This window comes from Vulpes lagopus, chromosome 23, assembly GCF_018345385.1.
Source record: "Vulpes lagopus strain Blue_001 chromosome 23, ASM1834538v1, whole genome shotgun sequence".
Lineage (NCBI taxonomy): Eukaryota > Metazoa > Chordata > Mammalia > Carnivora > Canidae > Vulpes > Vulpes lagopus.
In genome coordinates, this window is record NC_054846.1 from 32,378,002 (window position 1) to 32,399,906 (window position 21,905).

The 21,905-nt window shown below is 38.1% G+C and overlaps 1 protein-coding gene across 2 annotated transcripts in view; it reads left to right on the forward strand.

The window, feature by feature from the left end:
* The first annotated feature begins 11,167 nt into the window (after positions 1–11,167).
* DCN (decorin) overlaps positions 11,168–21,905 on the forward strand; it is a 43,554-nt gene continuing 32,816 nt past the window's right edge. The window contains exons 1-2 of one of the 2 annotated variants that reach the window (XM_041738434.1): positions 11,168–11,378; positions 15,642–15,888. In XM_041738434.1, coding sequence (XP_041594368.1) covers positions 15,675–15,888 — 214 coding nt within the window. In that variant the 5' untranslated portion in view covers positions 11,168–11,378; positions 15,642–15,674. Of the gene's footprint in view, positions 11,379–14,730; positions 14,887–15,641; positions 15,889–21,905 lie in introns of those variants that run through there. The other variant, XM_041738433.1, reaches the window with a different exon arrangement.

Here is a 21,905-nt window from a genome sequence, read left to right on the forward strand (position 1 = left end):
ATGAAGTTGAAGAGACGTGGCCTCTTCATTCAACCAACCCATAGTTTAGTGAGATAAACAATTACAAAGATCTTTTCAAAATAATGGAAAATTCTGTGAACTATATTTATATGAAAACATAGCTTGTTTTTCCCTACATGATAAGACTGGAAGCCCTTGTGGTGGCCGCTGTGGACCGTTGCCCAGATCTCTTCAGCATTGAGGCATTCATTCCTCCAGCTGCCAGAAATTTTGAGAACTGACAGTTCACAGCATGGTCTCATTGGTGCAGGAAGTTCCCCTTGCATGAGGCTAAGCCTCTTCTTGAGGGCAACTCATGCACTATATCTGGCTGATGTTGGGGTATGGGAAGTTTGGCTGCCTTGCTGAATTCAAGTCTCAAATCTTCTGAGCTCCAGAAGCTCCCACCTGCTCAGCTGAGGCTGTGGCTATGACTGCAGCACAGCTCTGCTTCTCCTTTCTCATCCTGCTTCTCTCTCTCCCTCACAAGGGTTGTTTTTGAGAGTTTTCTCCAATCAACCTCCTGCGAGGAAGCTTTGTCTCAAGATCTGCTTTCTGGTGAAGCTGACCCGAGACATCTCTGACTATATGCCCACATAAGAGTTCCAAGTGTCAAGGAAAAGCCTGAGAGGCCAGACTGGAAATAGGAGAAGGCATTAAATAAGGGAGTCTGTTAGGGAAGATCTAATGTGGGGTTTATAGGACATTAGAAGACTCATGAGACTTGGACTAGACACTTGCTTCATGTAACTTTCTCCAGTAAGAGCAGAGCAGCTTGATCTACCTGGGACCTGTTAGAGTAGTTTTAACACACAGGAAATAAAATTAGTGTAGCCTTCACACTGTTGTTATTGAGGGTCTGTATGATATTTCAAAAGACGTCTGAATGATCTCCCAAATGGGAAGAACTAGGGATACGTTTCTAACCTGATCCCAACAAAAAAAACTGGCCTTAGATGGGAAGCCCCCAAATATGTATATGAGTGACATCTATCATAGATTAATCATTGCTAGCATTAAATTAAATGTAAAGTATTGGAATTTGGTTTTAAAGTATCGGATTAGGGATAATTGAATATTTTCCAAGAAGTAAAACCTCTACCCTTGATAATAGGTGATGCGAGTTTAGGTGATACATTGATGAATCATCTTATTAGAATAACTACGTAGTTATTTGAGCATGCAACAGAAAATTTAACTACGACATGATGATGTGGTTTTGCAGACTTTCTTATTATAGAACAATAACAAGTAAATAATGAATTATCACTAATAAAATACATAATCATTGAGTAAAACAGAGATGATAAAAAATTATGATGTGGGTAATCTGACTGAACTTTGAGGGTCACTGACATATAGGGGAAACGACAGTTGTAATGGAAAGATGTGGTGTGAAAAAGCCTCGGAATATGGAAATGGATGTGGAGAGGGACATAAGAACATTGAGACAGATGAGTTTTTGCAGTTCTATGTGTGGGGGCCTAGGGGTCATTTGTGGGATCTTGGAGAACAAATAGGGATGGTGATGTCTCAACCCTGCAGTATGGCAGGGAAGCGGGCAGGGCTGAGATCTTCAAAATACCCAGCTTAGGTGGAACATTGACTTGATCCTCTGCCAACCTAAGGGGACTTTGTCGGGGAAGACTAGTTCTTCTGGCTGTTTAACGGCAGGTAATGTGGAAGAATGAATATGTATGCCTTAGGGTTTGTGGAACCTTAGATCCTAAAGGCTAATATTTAATTACCATTTACCTTGTCCCACCACATACTCTGCCTGTTTAAAGGCATAAGAGATGGAGCAGTGAACAAAAGGGACACATAGCCCTGCTCTGATGGAGCGCTTTCATTCCAGTACCCACAATCCAGGATGTCTTAACATAAATCCAGTTTGGAGTGAACTGAATTATGACTCTTAAATTATGAATGAAAGAAACTTCACTTCCCCCAAGATAGCTTTTGTCCAGTACTGAATTTTTTCTCCCCCCAAATCTCTACACTCAAGGCTTGAATTATTTCTATTGTTTGGAATTAAACATTTAAGTGGTTTGTTTTTAATTTCAGCATACTCCATATTTTAAAAGAAATTTTAAAAGCACTTTACAGAAATAGAGGCTACTTTTTCAGGAAGATACTGTTTGTAGTACTTTCAGAAAAATAACTAGTTAGTGTAGAAAATATTTCTAGTAAGACCAAAGTTTATTTGACTATGCCAAGTTATTTTCACTGTATTTTATAATCATAAAACATAGCCTTATGTTCTCGTTTCACAGAACTGCTGTGACAAAACACAGATACTTGACTGAAGCTCAGTTATCAGTACTGAGCAGAGAACTGAAAATAAATGCCTACTGATAAGAAGTCAGTGCCATCATTCCAAATGCATTAGCTGGTTTTCAGATTATATTTTCAATGTTTGTAAACAAATACTTGGTGATATTAAAGCTTCCTTGGTGAATGACTTTCTACAAAAATATTCTGTATGTTTTAACTGTTATGTTTTGTTTGGTAATGATTTTAATTAAAAATGTTAGGTGTCTTTAAATTTCATATGTGACGTAAACATACCAAACTCCCAGGCCCATTGACCAGGATGTATTGATGGAGGCCAGGGTTGTTATCCAAGAAGAAACACTTCCCTCAATGCAATGTGGTTCTGGCTTCTTCACTGCCTGTGATAATTCCCTCCTACTTCATTATCTTCCATTTAAATATATGTGTTTTTAACTAACAACAACCAAAAAAACCCCAAAATCTTTTTTTCTAAATCAAAAATTTGTTGTATGATTCTGCTTATATGATGTATCTAGAATAGACAAATTTATGTAGATGATAGAATAGGGGTTACTGAGGACAAAGGGGAGAAAGAAATGGGGAGTTATTGTTTAGGAGGTACAGAGTTTCTGTTTGGGATGATGAAAATGTTCTGGAAATGGACATTATAACTTAATATTCCTAAACTGAACATTTAAAAATAAAAAGTAGGGCAGCCCTGGTGGCGCAGTGGTTTAGCGCCTGCCTTCAGCCCTGGGGTGTGATCCTGGAGACCCAGGATGGAGTCCCACATTGGGCTCTCTGCATGGAGCCTGCTTCTCCCTCTGCCTGTGTCTCTGCTCCTCTCTCTCTTTCTCTCTGTGTCTCATGAATAAATAAAATCTTTAAAAAAATTAAAAAAAATAAAAATAAAAAGTGATAACATTTACATTATGTACACTTTTACCACACACACAAGTACACACACACACACACACACACACACACGTGGCCTTTGAAACCACCAAATTTGCAATGGCATCATTATATATTTCTTAATATAACATTGGTGTCACCATGTTTTAATTACCAGCTGGCAACCATCAAGATTTGCAACTACATGAAAGCAAAAAAAAAAAAAAAAGGTCTCAATATTTCCTGAAATCTCTCAGCAGCTTTTGCTATGTGGTATTACTGTCCTCAGGCACATAATGTTCTTATCATTCAGAAGGTTAACAAATCACCTATTTAAAAAGCTGCTTTGATAGCACACACTTCTATGGCTCTTGGCCTATGGGAAGAATTAAATACTCTATTTCTAGTTGGATTTTGTATTGTTTCAGACCATGAGTAATGTTAGGGAAGTTACTGAAACTGGCCTCCAGGAATGAAGATGTTTCATGAGAAGCCAACCTTTTGATGAAGAAAGCTCCAAAGAGATTTAAACCTGAAAGACCAAATGTGATCCTGCCTCAATTTTCTTTTTCATCCCCATAGATTCATAATTATAAAGCAGGCTCACATAGTGGTGATTTAATGCTTTTATAAATGATATGCTTAGACATCATTCTATAAAAATGGGCACTTAAATTATTTCTGCACAGTAGTATTTCCTCAAGTATTTGAAGTGGATTTATTCAAAATAAAGGACTATTTCCAAATATAAAAACTCTCACATGATTCAAATGAGAAAGCATGTTTCACTCTGTCGTCATGTTAAAATATATCTACATCAGAAAATTCATCTCATGAATTATTAAAGAATTTACCTCAACAAGGCAAATCACAAGGAACAAAATATTGCTATTGAAGGGACAACTTGGATCAGATCAAGTAGTTGTCAAAGGGCTATAACTATCTCAGAAAATGTTCCTAAACCAAGTCAGCATTCTACAGTGCAGACATTAGAACAAAACTTTTCCTTCGTTTGCCTGCTGAAATTCAAGAGGCCTGTATTCTGTGGTGGGACATTCATTTTTCCCAGGATACAGGGTAAATGAAAAGGAGAATATTTACAGACCAAATAGGTGCCATGCAGTAAATACACACTGCCCAGACATGACCTGCATTTGAGTGCTCCAAACTAAACATAACTTTTGGGCTAGAGTATGAAGGAAAAAACAACATGAGGAAGAAAACAATCTCTTAAAATCCTCAGGCCATTCTGACATTTTCATTCCTTGACATAAACTTATGTAGCTTATCTTCTATGGCTCTATCCTACACCCCTACAGACTCATTGTTTCCTCCTGTGCCATGGTCAACAGGGAAGCTGCCTAAGGTCACACAGATAACCAGTGGCAGAGTCAAGAGTCCAACCTGAGCGTTATGGCCCCAGGGTCTGTGTGCTCAAAAATTATACTATGCTACCTCCTTGAAAAACTAATGAAATGATCTTTGTTGAAGGAATGATCTTTGAGACCATGAATACAGGGTCTCCTCTGCTTCTTCTAAGTTAAGCATTGCACATGATTCTATTCTATCTCCTCTTGTGCTTGAGCTTAACCTTCGTCTTCACATTGGATGTTCTCCTTTGTTTGAAAAGGAGGTACAGCATTGCCAAAGGCGTTGACTTCAATGGTTTATGGTAGCAGGACATGCTTCCCGCAGCACTAGGCAGCTAGTCAGTAAAGAGGCAGGTGCAGGGCCAGGAGGTGGTTTTCCAGGAAATGTCTGGTTCTCTCTCTCTTTTGGAGTTTCCACTTACTTCCAATATGCACATGTCCTGAGCTGGTCTCATCCGTAAGATGACAACAATTCTGCTATCACTCAGTGTGAGAAGACGTCGTTCAACATAAGGTTTTGCCGCATGTGAAAATTCAGAAGGAAAGATTCTACATGAATCCTTCTTTCTTTCTTTTTTTAAATCTCATAATTCAGATGGCATGATTTTTCCCTGGTTACTTGCACTAGAGTCACCATCGAGGCTACAAATCATTGTAGCACCCTAAAAGCTGAATTTACATAAAATGGTTAATTTCTTATGATTTTTGCATACATCGAGAGCATTTGCTAGCTTACTCCTTTTTGTTTGCTGCTCTTTTCCGTTTAAAAATATGTTCTCCCTTGAGACAGAGATGCAAGCAAAGAAGTGGACTCTCCCTGCCTTTGCTTCCATAACAAAGAAGCTGGTCAGGGTTGCAGGAACAACAAGCGAAGTGCCTGGCTCCTTCAAGCCTCAGCTCTCTGCTTTTAAAACTGATTATGAGGGGGGCACCTGACTGACTCTCAGAACATGTCATTCTTGATCCAGTTGTGAGTTCCAGCTCCGTCTCAGGTGAACAGATCACTTGGAAATAAAATTTTAAAAAAGAATTGATTATATGAATTGATTATGATAGTGCCTAAATAAATGACAGGGTTATTATGAGTCTTAATGGAGATAATGCATTTAAGGAACACAGCAGAGTGCGTGGCACAGAATGGGTGCTCTAAACATTTATCTTTAATATATAACATCCCCTTCCTGAGTGGTGAGCCTATTTTTACCATGTTCCCATTCTTGTTACTAAAATATTAATACATCAAGACTAAAGCAATATCATCTTCTTTATTAGTGTCCTTGATTCTAGTTTCACCACCCTGCATAAACTTGCTAGATTTTATTTGCCAAAATAAAACTTTTATCATGCTATTACCTCATTCAAATACCTTTGATAACATCCAACTACCAGCAAATTAATTGGCAGATATTAATCACCAACTGTATTTGATGAACAAATAAATACATTCACGAGTGCCCTATGGGAGACTTCTCAGTCAAGTCCTACCCTAATTTCTTACCTTTTCTCCTGCTAGTTTTCACCATTAACAGGGAACATTCATTTACTGTGTGACTTCAACATGTCAGACACCATGGCAGTAGTTGGATATTCAAGACTGAGGAAAGGGCTCATGGTTTTTTGAAAGAAAACATCCACCTAAGCCACATTGATTTATTTATTGTCTTATGCCTTCCCATTGCCAAGATTTTGATAGCTCTGTTCCGCCAGACTCAAAAGCTGCCTCTCTTCTTTCACATTCTTTTTATCCCTCAGGATTTAGCAGCTCAAATTGTACCTTGTTCTCCATAAACACTTACCTAACTATCCATGTGTAAAATGATCTCTCTTTCATCCCTCCTCTGCCTTTCTAAGACAATTATTTTTAATTATATCATACTTTACTTTGGCTAGAAATTGTAATTATATAATGCACTATGAGTTTCCTGGAATGAAAACTCTAGAATGTTATTATATATATATTATATATATACATTATACATAGACAGCACTTAAATTGTGCCTGGCACACCTCAAATAATGCATAAATGTTGATTGTTGCTTCTGCTGCTATACTCCTGTGGTGGTGGTGTTCCAAGACTTTCCTTGGATGCTCCAGTCCGATAACTGGACTGTATCCTTGTCCTAGCCCCAGATGCAAGAAATTACCTAAGCCGTGATATAGTTGGAAAAACCATGACTTTGCAGTTAGATAAGTTTGAGTTTAAATCTTTACTTTGTACTCACTAAATAAATGCCTGCCTTTCCTCAAGCATAACATGTTACTGGGTTCCAAGACCTGCTCAAATGCATTCATAGACTTTATCTAGAGTGTGTATATATATACACACACACACACACACACACACACACATATATATGTCTTTGATATATTATATATATATATGGTTTATGCCCTATCTCCTTACTGGTGTGAGTTCTTTAAGGTCATGCCTGTCACACTGTGCTTTGTATTTCTTGGTATCTTCCGTAGTGCCTGGTATTAATATTTTCTCACATAGTGGCTCCTTGATCAGTATTTGCTGGTTGACTGACTGATAAGTTACTGGAAATTTCCTTGTTTTTAACAGAGAGGTATGTTCTTTGTTCACACTACTAGATATTTCATAAATGTTGCCTTGTCCCAGTACAAACTGATCAGTTTATGAAAAGAATAAAAATCCCTTGACTGCCATTGATAAAAGAGATGCTCCTGAGCATTCAGGAAAAGAGGCACAGAATTAAAGAATTGAATACCTCCCTGTGGTGAAACAGAGGTATCTTTTCCCTGTCTTCACTCATAACTTACCTTGCCCTGGTCCCGATTCTCAAAGTGGAGATTCCTCACCTGGAATCTCTAGATAAAGTCTATGAATGCATTTGAGCAGGTCTTGGAACCCAGTAACATGTTATGCTTGAGGAAAGGCAGGCATTTATTTAGTGAGTACAAAGTAAAGATTTAAACTCAAACTTATCTAACTGCAAAGTCATGGTTTTTCCAACTATATCACGGCTTAGGTAATTTCTTGCATCTGGGGCTAGGACAAGGATACAGTCCAGTTATCGGACTGGAGCATCCAAGGAAAGTCTTGGAACACCACCACCACAGGAGTATAGCAGCAGAAGCAACAATCAACATTTATGCATTATTTGAGGTGTGTCAGGCACAATTTAAGTGCTGTCTATGTTAACCTATTTTAAACCTCTCCACAAATCTATAAAGTAGGTAGTGCTGGGCTTATCCACATTTTATAGATTAAAAACCCAAGAGACAGGGATCCCTGGGTGGCGCAGCAGTTTGGCGCCTGCCTTTGGCCCAGGGCGCGATCCTGGAGACCTGGGATCGAATCCCACATCGGGCTCCCGGTGCATGGAGCCTGCTTCTCCCTCTGCCTGTGTCTCTGCCTCTCTCTCTCTCTGTGACTATCATAAATAAAAATTAAAAAAAAAAAAAAAAACCCAAGAGACAGAGAAGTTAGGTCATTTACACAAGGCTCAATGGTGATAGGTCAGGGGAGTGGAGGCTTGTGGGAAAGAACCATGGGAGAGGTAATAGTTTCCTACTACCGGGGTGTGTTTCAAGCCACCCTGCATTCCAGGCTGCTCTGAATTCCACCTGAAACTTCATTCTTGTCTGAAAGAGAAAAATCTGTCCAGGGTGGCAAAATAAAGAGCCAGACAACCCACTCCAGCCCCTGACCTGACTTGGAAGAGTCAGACTAAGAATAAACCAGTTACATCAGGTTTGTGAAGATAATCACTTGCTTCTAGACCTCTTAGAAAATAAAAGGCTGTCCAAAGGAGACCTTTCAAACTCTGGCATTTTTCACATCTTTAATATACAGGTACAATTTAGATCACTTGTATTTGATGTTGGGGAGAAAGAGTGACTAGCCTTGAAATGAACTTTGACAACATGTAGAATATAGTTACCCTGTTAACTGGTGGGTTGTCACTAGAAATCATGGTTTAAGTGGTTTTAACAGCAGATGTGGTATGTGCTCTGAATCTTAATATTTCAAATATCTATAAGGCAGCCAAGGTTTCAGCAAAACCCACCCCCAAACATTCCAAGGCAGGATAAATTTCAGCAGTCTCTGTACAAGAATTGCTTCTAGCTTCAAAAGTGTTCCATCTCCCCATAGATTGCAAGAGACCAGGATTGTAATGATAAACCCATGGCATCTTTGTGATTTATCTGCATATAACTTCGGTTGTGTCTTAGTGTCTTCTTCCTAAAAGTGAGTAGGACAATGTAAGCAACTCAACATCTGATTAAAGGGATAGATTTTAAATAAGATTCGGTTTGGTAAAATCCTTGGGGTTTTGGAAGTGAAGTTCTCACTAAAATTAAAAAAAAAAAAAGGAAATATCTGTTCTTGCACAAATGTGACATGTAAAAAGAATTATAACTTGATCACGGGTTTTAAGCTAATCTGCAAAGACATGTTACCCAAGAATTTTCCTAATTAATTTTCTTTATCTTAAGAGTTTGATCTTTCTTAAAATCTAGTACAACAGCGGAAGACTGCATTAGGCACAAGAGGTTCTGAGTATTAGTTTCTGTTGTGCTCCTTACCAGCTCTGTGAACTTGGGCAGATCATTGGATTCTGTTTCCTCATCTGTAAAATGGGAAATAGTAAAAACGATTTCCCTTGCTCATCTCAAAGGATTGCTGTGACATACACTAGAAAACAATAAAAGCTAACATTTATGGAGAGCTTAATTTATCGGGCCATGCTCTGAGTCATGTGCTTTATATATACTGCTTCATTTCATCTTCTCTCCAATATTTTGAGACAGGCAATAATTTTTACCTATCATACCGATATGGGAACTGAGACTCAGAGAGGTTAAATATGTTGTCTGAGTTCACACACTTACTATCAGAGGAAAAGACCCAGACGTGAATGGCAACCAAAATGGCTCTGCTTTATAAAAGTAAGATGACCAAGATAACGTGTCTTCTTTTCCTCTTCCTTTCCTACTTCTTCCATTTTCTCCTTAATACCTCTATCCACCCCCCATCCCTTTCTCTCTCTTTGGTAATAATTACTGGTATTATTCATCATATACTCTATGGTAGGGTTGGACTTTGATAAGGAGCAAACCAGGGTTGGCCAAGACGGTAATTGTGGGGGAATCCATAGCCAATGACCTGATTGCCTTTATGCGGTCATTCATTAAGTGTGTCCTTGAGAATTTACTAAATACCATGACTGCTGGGAGCAGGGACTCTACAAATGAAAATGGTGTGCTTCGTCCCTTGGGGTGAGACATATACATAGACATCTATACCATGAAGGAGGAGCGATCGTATGTCATAGGAAAGAAATGGATGCAAGAGGAGTTCAAGGGGGAAACGTAATTAATTCCACATAAAGGGATCATGGATCTTGCACCAACGTCCAGGGAAAATAATACCTGGCTTTTTTCTAAACCATCCGAAAAAGTGGGCATGTGGTTATTCAACGTCAAAGAGAGGAGGCGTGGGGGTAGGGTGTGATAAAATTAGGGAGGCAGGTCTTGGGAAATAAGGCAAAATGTCATGTGACAGCACCCCTCCCCTCCTTTAGATACCCACTCAAGAATTTAATTCCTTCAGGTTTCATCAAGGCAAAACTATTTACTGTAGAATTGTGCACTTGGATGGGAGAGGAGGGAGAGGGAAGGTGGAGGGTGGGAGGACTAGCTCTCATGTTTCACAGATGTTGATTTCAAGTTTCCACCTGGTAACAGCCTGGGGGCCAGGGCATAAAGATACAAGTCAAAACATAGAGACACACAGGGAGAGAATTAAACAGCATCCAGCAAGGGAATTACAAAATCTCAGAAAAACCTTCCAGTGGCTAAATAAATACCTTTTCTGGTATTTACACTTTCTTTTTTATATTTACTGAAATTTGAAAAGAGCCACAGACTCTGTTGCCTTTTCAAAGTTCTGGACTATATACAAGTGTCGTCCGGGAAAAATCAAAATTTTCACATACAGGCTAAATGAAAATGTGACCAATTTCTAGTATCTGTGTGTTTGATTTAGAAAAATAAAGAGAAACCCAGTGGATGGTAAACAACAAGAAAGATGATGAATAATATGAAATGATAATAATAGCAATAAGTGACTTTCTTTTCATATAAATCCATCACTTTCTTCCAGGACACTTTAGAAATCTGTTCAAAATAGATAGAAAAACTCCACAGCAGAGTCCTTGGATTTGCACAAACAGCCCAAGGCAAGTAAGCATCTGAAAGAGTATTTTCACAGAAATCTACCCATGTGTTTTCCTGCAGACCACATTTAAAATAACTACAAAATTAATTTCGTTCCATTTGCCAGATTTACACACACATCATGAAAGCAAGAAAAACGGTCATTTCGGAAGTACAAATGTTCCTTATAAACAAGACTCGAAAGGGTGGATAGTGGAGTCAGGCTGGGGGTGGGGAAGCAAACCCTTTAGTTACTGTGTTTTAGGGAAATGAATCAACACAATAAAACAAATTTCAGATCAAGTTGCCCCTCTATACCACATAAGCAGTTTAGAGTCTTAAGCAGATGCAAAAGGAATAAAGCAAATGGGGAGAAAAAAAGGCCGATAAACTTTCTGGCTGCCATACAAGAGACATATCATTACCATATGATCTAATGTGGGTGTCAGCCGGATTGTGTTCATTGAGGGAAACCTTATTTTTTAACTGTGCTATGGAGTAGAAGCAGGAGGTTCTCAACCTAGTGACAGTCACAGAGCAGCACCTACCCCCTCCTCCTTTCCACACCTGCAAACTCTTTTGCTTGGGCTGAATATTTAGTGTAATTACATCTCAGCTTTGAGGGCTCCTGTGGCAAATCCCCGGATTAAAAGGTATGGTTTTCAATAATTGTCCTGAACTCTGCTACAGACTAATAAAACTTCGATCAAGTTGAGAGCAAAAGGAATTATTTGGTGAGAAGCAGAAAAGAAAAAAAAAAAAAAAGAAAATCGTGCTAAACTTTTGATAATCTTTATGCAGCATTTTAAACAAGTATTGCTTGAAGACAGAAGTTAAATTTTTGGTAAAATGGTTGAATGCATTGTTTTAGTTCTTTCTGTTCTTGCAAAGATGTTTATTAAAAAAATACTTTAACCTAACACCATGACTATCTATATTGATATATTTTGTATTTGTACTAATGAAATGTTTTACCTCTTTAGAAAGTATTTGTAGAGAAGTTTTCTGGATCAGCAGAGTATTTGTAGTTGGGTTATATATATATAAAAGGATTTAGTTCCCTCTTGGATTCTTGCATATTTTCAGAACTTTTAAAACCTCAGAGATGTGAACTCTGGTGATTAGCTGCAGAAGTCAAATAAATGTATATTTCTACAACCTAGAAAAGAATAGAAATTATCACGATAGGTGAAAATAAACATTGAAAATACTTACGCTACTTATTAAAGATAATCTCACAGTTAGCTACATAATTCCTGGCAGAGAAGGAAAAAACCCAGACAGTATTTTCAATGCAAATGAAATTTTATTGTAAGGTACATCACTAGGAAAGGAGGGTGTAAGTTATTTTTCTTGCTAATTTTAAAACAAGGTAACACAATGACCACTGGTTAAGTGGGCTCCCAGTGACATAAATTCCTGTGGGTTTTTCTTTTCCTATTGCTATTTTGACTGGAAAAAAGAACCAAATGTCTTATAGCAGTCCTTATATATGGATAAATGTCATCTACAATGTCTATTTTAAATTAATTATCTTAAAACCTCAATTATTATTGAAGTTTTTCATTCACCTAGTGCTGGGGGATTTTTATTTTGCTCTGCAGTTACAGTTTCATTTATATCCTGAGGGTTAAATTTTGATATTGAAAATCATACCAAAGGCATAAATGACATCCTACAAATGATCTGAATGATAGAGTTAATTTAATGGGCTGAAGTAGTTTAGGGAGCCAGAAATTACTATTTTTTTTATGAAACTCTTATAAACGGTGGCAGCTAACTTTAGTGGAGTAGTGACATTATACTTAGCAATTAGCATCTAGGAAAGAGTCATACTCTTTTTTAAAGAAGGTTTAAAATAATTTCAATGAAATTCAGAAAGTATATTACCTCAGTAATAATCCCCTTGGTTTCTGCAAAGGCAACTGCTACTTTTTTGTTTATTTTTCTTATATACTAAGGAAGAAAGGAAATGATTAAGAAATTTTTAATATCAATAGCCCCCATTAATTGTTTTAAGATGCTGGGTCTACAAGTATGATGACACCAGTTTAAAAGAAATCATCTCATGGCTGAATTTATATGAAGTTTCTGGACATGTTATTCTCCAGGACATTCAGGGTTAAAGGGGGCACACACACACACACACACACACACACACAAATCAAAGTGATATAAAATAAGTAATGGAAGCTCGAAACTTCTTGCTTGTGTTCAGCTTTAACCAAGAAAAAATTGTGCAGAGAATTTGCACCATTTTAACAAGAGTAAACACATACAAATGATAATATTCCTCTGAGCTAGGAAAAAAATTTCCTTTTTTTGGGTTAGTGAAACAAGCAGGCATTTTCTGTCCTGGAGAAAAGATCAAAAAGCAACATCTGCATTAATTCTCATTGCTATTTATTAAATCTGCAATTACTTTGCTTCATTTTTCGTCTACAATTGTAAGATATTAAATATGCAAGGCTAGCAAACTGTGGTAAACCGTAAACATTGCATTTTAATGTGAAACAGACAGAAAACCACTCCCTTAGATCCAGTCCAAGGGAACAGGGCCAAAACAATAGGGTCTCCGTTAAAAGACTATGCAGTAACTGAGTGGGAACACACTCCCAGGGAAAACCTGATACTGAATTTAAAGGGGCAGTGTGAATAATAATCTTTGCAGGGTTTTTTAAATGAGAAGCCACATGCTGTATATACACTGCCTTACACACAACTCAGCAATAAATATAAACTAAGAACAAAAGGGTACAAAATCCAAAAACTTTTTTTTTCCCTCTCGAGTGCATCTAGCCAAGAATTCCCAGAAGATACATAGATAGATGCATTAAGGTTAGGGCAAAGTTGTTTGTTTTTTTGTGTGTCTTTGTTTGCTTTTTGGTTTTGTTGTATCGTTGCATGTGTTACAATTGGCAGATGACTAAAAATCATTCTTGATGTCTAGTTATAAATGTGCAACTTTTTTAAAATAAATTTATTTTTTATTGGTGTTCAATTTGCCAACATATAGAATAATGTCCAGTGCTCATCCCGTCAAGTGCCAACCTCAATGCCCATCACCCAGTCACCCCCACCCCCCGCCCACCTCCCCTTCCACCACCCCTAGTTCATTTCCCAGAGTTAGAGGAGTCTTTCATGTTCTGTCTCCCTTTCTGTTATTTCCCACTCATTTTCTCTCTGTTCCCCTTTATGCCCTTTCACTATTTTTTATATTCCCCAAATGAATGAGACCATATAATGTTTGTCCTTCTCCGATTGACTATAGAAATGATCCCCGAAAGTATAGTCTAAACGTGCAGCTTTAATATGATTCTTGTCAGTGTAGGATTCAAAGTAGATGTAGGGAAACAAAAGATAGTGTCTGCTCTGTGTTTTGGGAATCTTGAGAGCAGTTTCAGGAGGGTTTTAAAACATATCAAGTCAAAAACAGACTGCTTGTTCTCTACATGATCAACTCCTTTTTGTTATTCTGATCTATTTAGTTTCCCTTCAGCCAAACGAACACCAGCTCAACAACCGATGTATGTATCTAATGTGCTTATTGAATGGATGGATAGATATTGTAAGGATTTGTCAAAACTGTACTTCTGTTTGTTTACAAAATTGCCCTCTTGATAAAACCAGATAATGTGTAAGTCCTATCAAATCAGTAGGGTTTTTCCATATGTGCTTATTAGAAAATGATCAGTTTGAGAAACTGGCCGATAGATTTATTTTAAAAAAATAAATCGTGCTTATACCAAATTGGGGTTTTCTATTTGTTACCTTTCTTAGGCAGGAAATTTGATGTTGAAAAAAGATACGTTTGAGTTTAAAAAAAATCAGGCTGACTGGTTGCTTGGAACAGACCGAATAACTGGTATTGTTAATAAATTGATGGTCAATTGAGTCATTTATGTGCAAAATGTTGTGCAAGGCCTGGGTACAGAACAAAGAATAATAAGACACGCCCTGAAGGAGTACATCTTCTAGTTGGGGGGACAGACCAAGCATGCAAAACAAATTACAGTATAATGTGATAAGTTCTTTAAAAGAGGTAAGAGCAACGTGCTTTGGGACACAGAAGAGGGAGGAAGCAGCATCCTGCCTGGATGAGCCAGGGAATCCACAAGGGAAGTCCATTATCTCACTCAGTCTTTACAGCCATCTTACAAGGTAGGTATTTTAAATGGCACTTAGCTTTGAGTGTCAGGGTTGAGGTGGGGACTGGAGAAGAGAGGAAATGGAAAGAAAGAGGGCATGAAACATCATTTGGTACCAAATTATGAATGGTCTCATACGCAACAAAGGGGATGTGGACCTTATTGGCAAGCCTTGAGAAGTCAACAAGGAGTTTTCCGTAGGATAGGAATACAGTGAAATCTAATTTTCAGAACATGACTTGAGCAGCAGAGTGGAAGATGACCTGGAGTAGAGGAAATATTCAAGGCGGAGACCACTTGGAGGCTCTTATTCAGGGAGTGATGAGAAAAGTCCGGACCAAGATAAACACAGTGGCTTCCAGGGTGATTTCTGACACAGGATTTGAAACTCTCTCATGTGTATAGACAAAATTTCATTCGACTGTGCCATGGCTTGTGTTGAATGAGCCCTGGAAATTCCAACCACGGTCTAGCATCATAACGATTTTGCCAATGACCTGACTATGTCCCACACCGTCTCAAATCCGACCCCAAATTCAAGCAAGCGGATTTAAATTACATTCAAATTTCTTTTCGTAAGGGAATCCCCATGCCAGGTCGTCTGTTAGCACCTTTCAGATACATTGCAGTGTTGTGCTTCCTAACAAATATGGGAAAATGATGGTTATTTTATACTTGACCTGCACCCTCCTGAGGGGTGTTCCATATAAGACCTAACCCAGTAAGCAGGCCATGATGCTCTTCTAAACCTTTCGCTTGTTTCCCAAGGTTCCTTGGCTGTGAAAATACATGAGCTAAACCATGAAGGCAACTATCATCTTCCTCCTGCTTGCACAAGTTTCCTGGGCTGGGCCGTTCCAACAGAGAGGCTTATTTGACTTTATGCTAGAAGATGAGGCTTCCGGGATAGGCCCGGAGGACCGTGCACCTGACATGCCTGACCTCGAGCTTCTGGGACCTGTGTGTCCCTTCCGCTGTCAGTGCCATCTCCGAGTGGTCCAGTGTTCCGACCTGGGTGAGTAGGCGCAGGCTCTCTCCACCTCCCCTGCTTGCTTCACACGAGGGCTTCCTCCACCTTCAGCATTTAACTTGCAGTCTCTGCAGTTTCCAAATGTGAGAGACAGCGCCACCTATGGGGCGGGAAAGGAAGGGCGTAGGAATAAGCAGCATTGAAGTTGGAACTTTTTCTTTATTTTTTCTTTCTTTCTTTCTTTCTTTCTTTCTTTCTTTCTTTCTTTCTTTCTTCTTTCTTTCTTTCTTTCTTTCTTTCTTTCTTTCTTTCTTTCTTTCTTCTTCTTTCTTTCTTTCTTTCTTTCTTTCTTTCTTTCTTTCTTTCTTTCTTTCTTTCTTTCTTTCTCAGTGGGCCTCCCATCACTTTGCAATCTCGGGCCAGTTTACTTTTTGAAAAATCTCTCCGAACATCATGGGCTCCCTTCCGTAAAATAAAATCTTGAACAAAACAATGTCTTCTGTTCGGTGATTCCAAAGTGATGGCTTCTTTTAATTCAGTGATTTGCTTCCAGGAGATGTTACCTAGATATTAAAACCCGGGTGATGTCTCTCTCTCTCCTCTTGGCTTAGCCCAGATAACAAGAGTTTTGAGCGCTACTGAATTGCAAAGTATGCAGAGCTATCAGAGGCAAAACGAGTAAATTTCTAGAACAAAAATAAATAAATGAAAAATTATCTTTCAAGTACCAAAATACTCCCTTAATCTCTGGGTGTTAGTTTTGCCTTTGCCTTTGGCATTTTGTAAGCTGGCTGTTTATATTATCTAGAAAGTTTCAAAAGCAACCTTTACAACTAAGATACGGTGTAAATATTCAATATAATCACAGGACATATATCTTTAGTGTAACACTGTATACAGTTTGATTTATCATGTTTCAAGAAGAATTTGGCCTGGGAATTCCAAGAGCAATGTGCTCAAAAGATAAATCTCCAGAAAGTTTGAGGCCCCAGCAGATGGGCCAAAGGGGAATGAATGTAGTTGACATGACAGTTGATTTGCATCTCTCTCTCTCTCTCTCTCTGTCTGCCCCCCTCCCTCTCCCTCTCCTTTTGGTTTACTTTCTTATAAGGAAGGGAAAAGAAAAAAATCCTCACAGAATGATTCTGCTATGGTGTATTTCCTTATGGAAAAAACTCCACAGTGTGATAGAGTACTTCTTTTAGGAACTCTGTATCTATTCGGATCATGCTATTTAGCAGTATTTTGCAGGAAAATTTGCCACTGACCTCTACAGTTGGGATACACTACATGCTGGAACTCAGGAAAACATAAAACATGTTAAATAGGAACAACTGAAAATGAAACACTTCAAGATTGCTTTTAAAATGCTGACATATTGTATAGCCATTTAAAACCCAGGGGGAAAAAAAGTGTGTAAGAGAGGCTTTAAAAGGCTACAGGATAATTCCCCTGGCTTCATTCATTCATTCAGCAAATATGTTGAGATTCCACAGTGGGCTGGATGTGTTGTAGGCCCTGGCAAGACAGGAACAAAGAAGACAGATACGGTCCTTGTTCTTGTGGGTCTGATATTATATTGGTGGGGATTATTTCTGTTTTAATGGTATATTCACTACAACAGGGATTAGATTGCTCTCAAATTCTGCAGAAACTGTTATAATATCTAGAGATTATCTGTGTTAGTCTTATAGGCAGGAAGATCATGGAATTGAAAATATCTACCAAGAAATCACTGCATGATGGGCTGCCTAGTGTTAAACATTTAAAAAAAATTATTAAAATGGCTGAGTTCTTAAGAAATGTGAAGCCAGTTAAATCTCACTTTGCCTCTGGAAACAAGGTTAATAAGATTCGTGACTATCCTCACTACATAAATCACCAACAATGAACTTGGTATTTTTAAGGAGGAAAGATTTGCCCATTTGCTTCTATGATTTTATTCTCCATAGATGCAGTTTTACTTTGCTCCCATGATAAATAATGTATAAGACCTGACTCTGATGAAAGCTTTTCAGACAGTTTTCTAGTTGTCTTTCATAAAAAAGGCCTAAGCCTATTACTCAAAACTAAACAGAAAAATCCAGTCTCTGGAAACATCTAGTTCATTGACTTGGGCGTCTCATGATATGGTTTTGTTGATGTCCTTGTTATTATTTTGTTTCATTTATTTTGTGCTGAGGATGAGGAAGTTTCCTTCAGGTTACCTTCTGTCTAAGAGCCCAGAGTGCACACCATTCCTTTAAACAGCTGCCTGACCTTATACACCTAGGAAGTCGCTAAGATTGTAGTAATGGCTTGCTTTGGGGAACCCTATCGAATGAAGAGAACTGAGTTCCCATGAGCAATAGTCTCATCTAAGTTACTTTTCATTTTTACTAAATTCATATTTTATATTGCAAAACATTTTGGTCAGATATTTTTAAAACAGAAAATACATTTCTGAAAAGGAAGAGCAATCTGCTTGGCTTTAAAGAGAACACTATTCACACTTTGCAACTACAATCTAACTTCTCTTCTTCTTGGAACTGTTCAGACCCTGCCATCTTCATCTGCAGAAAACTCACAGCCAGCCTTAGAAATTCTATTACCTGTGTGAGGGGCCTGGCTCATAGGGGACTCTCAATATATATTTTCTATGTGTTGATTATCTGCAGTAGAAGGTAAAGGTATGTCAAAAACAACAAGGAAAGAGAAATGGGCAACCTTATTCATAGGAATGGCAATGCAGTTTAATTTTTGTTTTATCCAGTGATGTGATCATGAGGCTTGAATTATTATAATGAGAAAATGTAATGCACTTTGGGAGGAGAGATGTGAATGCTTCTCTGGATCGAAGGCTCATATTTTTTTAAGGATTATCCTTGCTGGAGCTTTTAATGAGTAGAGAGCAGCTACAGTGTGGAAGCACACTAGTCCTTTGTCACCTTTTTTATTTTTAAGATTTTATTTATTTATTCATGAGAGACACAGAGATAGAGAGAGAGAGAGGCAGAGACATAGAAAGAGGGAGAAGCAGGCTCCATGCAAGGAGCCCGACGTGGGACTCGATCCCAGGACTCTAGGATCACAACCTGGGCTGAAGGCGGCACTAAACCACTGAGCCACCCAGACTGCCCGCTTGTCATCTTATATCTAAACAGTATTTAATAGAAGTAGACATTTCTTACTAAAATGTTTGACTATTTTTGCTGCTAAGAAGTATTTTTGACAAAGTTAAACAACATCAATATTTCAATTTTTTTATTATTTTTTAAAGATTTTATTTATTTATTTATTTATTTATTTATTTATTTATTTATTTATTTATGCAGGACACAGAGAGAGAGGCAGAGACATAGACATAGGGAGAAGCAGGTTCCACGCAGGGAGCCTGATGTGGGACTTGATCCTGGGTCTCCAGGATCACGCCTTGAGCTGAAGGCAGATGCTCAACCACTGAGCCACCCAGGCATCACCAACACTGAATTTTTTAAATAGTCTTGCATATCTAAGATGTAAAAACAGAAATTGGAATTGAATAATTAGTCCATAGGAAAATTTGAGATGTTCAAGAAGATAAATTGTTTTAGTTCCTCATTCTAATTTATCAGAATAGTATTATGTATGTGTTTCTGTAACATGGGGAATTGAGAAAGTAAGCATATTTTCACCTGTCCAAGAAAGTAATGAGTACTCCATAGGTTTTGGCCAAGTCATTTGGCTGAACTTGTAATTTAGTTTGTAATTTGGACCAGAACTTAAAGAGACCCCCTACTTTTTCTTCTTCTTCTTTTTTTAAAATCTGTAGTCTTAAATCATAAGGCGATTTACTCTTAAATGTAGCATTTATAAAAAATAAACACATAAATGTAAGATGAGCAAATTCAGATATCTATGAGTTACCTTAAAATAATAAGCCTACTTGTAACCTTGTCACTCATTTTTGTCAAATATTTTTGAAATGTCCTAATATTGATCCTGTGACTGTAGTTCAATGTACTTAGTATCTTGAAGGAAGACAGTTGCCTTACTTATATGTATACTCTTTGGCTCAAGTGTTACCAGATAACCATTCATCTTTGGCTCAAATGCTACTAAAGTAGCATTATTTAAGACTGACTCCCTTATTGTTGCTAAAAGGCAGATCAATCCTGGCAGGTGAAATAAGCATAAGTAGTTCTTTGACTATTCTTCCAAATTAAAGTAACAGTTACTGATCCATTTCTTTAAAAAATTAATTTATTTGAGAGAGAGGGAAAGAGAGAATCCTCAAGCAGACTCCAGGTTACATGTGGAGCCTGACACAGGGTTTGATCTCACAACCCTGAGATTATTACCTGACCCAATATAAAGACTCAGACACGTAGCCCACTGAGCCCCTTGATTCATTTCTTATAAGCAAATTTAAAAGGAATTTAAATAGCTTTTAAAAGGATCTAATAGTTGAAAGAACTTGGGCTTTAAAGTTCAACGCTTCTGAACTCAAGTCCTGCTTTACCATTTACTACCTATAAACACTGAAACTTTGAAACTTTCATTGGATCAATGGGAATACATCACATTTCATTAGGTAAGAACAGAAAGTATTGGTAAAAGTGTCTACCATACTGTTCTATTTAGTATGCTATTTCACACAAAGTTGACTGGTAACGTGAGGCTATTCCTCATAATGTTCTTTTATTTTTCTTTGAAATTAAGAATTTCTGAGAAGTACATGGCCTGTCAAGCTGGATACAAAATAGAATCTTCTCTCCCCTCCCTCCTAAAGAGGACCACATCACCTCCAGCTATAAATAGACAGGAATTAGAAAATGCCACAATTATCAAGGAATTCAGTCTTCTCCAAGTACCATTCCTTTGAACAAAGTGGGTTTGATTAAGTGGAGAACAGTGAAACATTTGGCTATTTAATAATCATAAATGATTCATAGCCCTCATATTTGGCTCTCCAGAGATGATGTTGGAAGATGTAACATTTTATTTTGCCGTGTGAAAACAGTACAAATAACTACTGGTTCCTAATATGTACCTCATATGGCAATAGGATATTTTAGTTTTAAAAATGTCTTAGCAAAAAACAAAACAAAAAAAAAATCACAACCCTTTACACTGCATAGAGTTCATTTTCTTCTTTTTAATCATTTTGTTTCAACTGGTGAAAATTTTGTCAGTAGCCACCACTTGGGATATGCATGCCATAGGTTATTTCTTATCTGGGGGATACTGGTTTTCCAGAAGCAGGTTTTATTATTATTTTTTATTTAAAATTTTTTAAAAAAGATTTTATTTATTTATTCGTGAGAGGCACATACACACACACGCAGAGGCAGAGACATAGGCAGAGGGAGAATCAGGCTCCATGCAGGGACTCGATCCCAGGACCCGGAGATCACGACATGAGCCAAAGGCAGACACTCAACCACTGAGCCAACCAAACACCCCAAGAAGCAATTTTTATACACAAGGTGAAGGAAACATTAGACTTCCTCTGAAGAAATCAAGTCAGAAGAATAAATTTGGGCTATTTTGTAGAGGGGCAGAGAGAATGCTGGAAGCTCAGTTGCTTTTACAGTTAATGTCTGGCACAGCAGCAGCAGGAATGTAGGGTGAACCTCATGAGGAGCTTCAGATGCATCAAAAGGATGTGCCTGAGACAGTGCAGGAAGGAGGTTGTGCACTGAGCATGCCCAGTGGGTTGCCTAAATTAGTATTGGGTAGGGTGGAGTACGGCAAATCTTTAGATGAAGCAAGAGGAATTCTCATGTGACTCAGATGGTGAATGTTCCTGACACCATGGGTTAAAGACGGGGAGGAGGAAGAGAGTATTCAGACAAAGCCAAAGGAAGCATCTGTCTTCTTGACCTGACTGAGAACTGACATATCCCTGGTTTCCTTCTCAGTCCCAGGAGGGGGAGAGAGAGGCAGCTGTGTGGGATCAAGGCATTTGATCTGACGGCAGCTGTGAGGCATTCTCCTCTGCAATATCATCCTGGCTCCAGAGGACAGGATGGGAATAGGTTACCAGAATATCACTTCCCTGGGCAAAAGAAATGCAGGAGACCCTCTAAACTGAGCTTTTC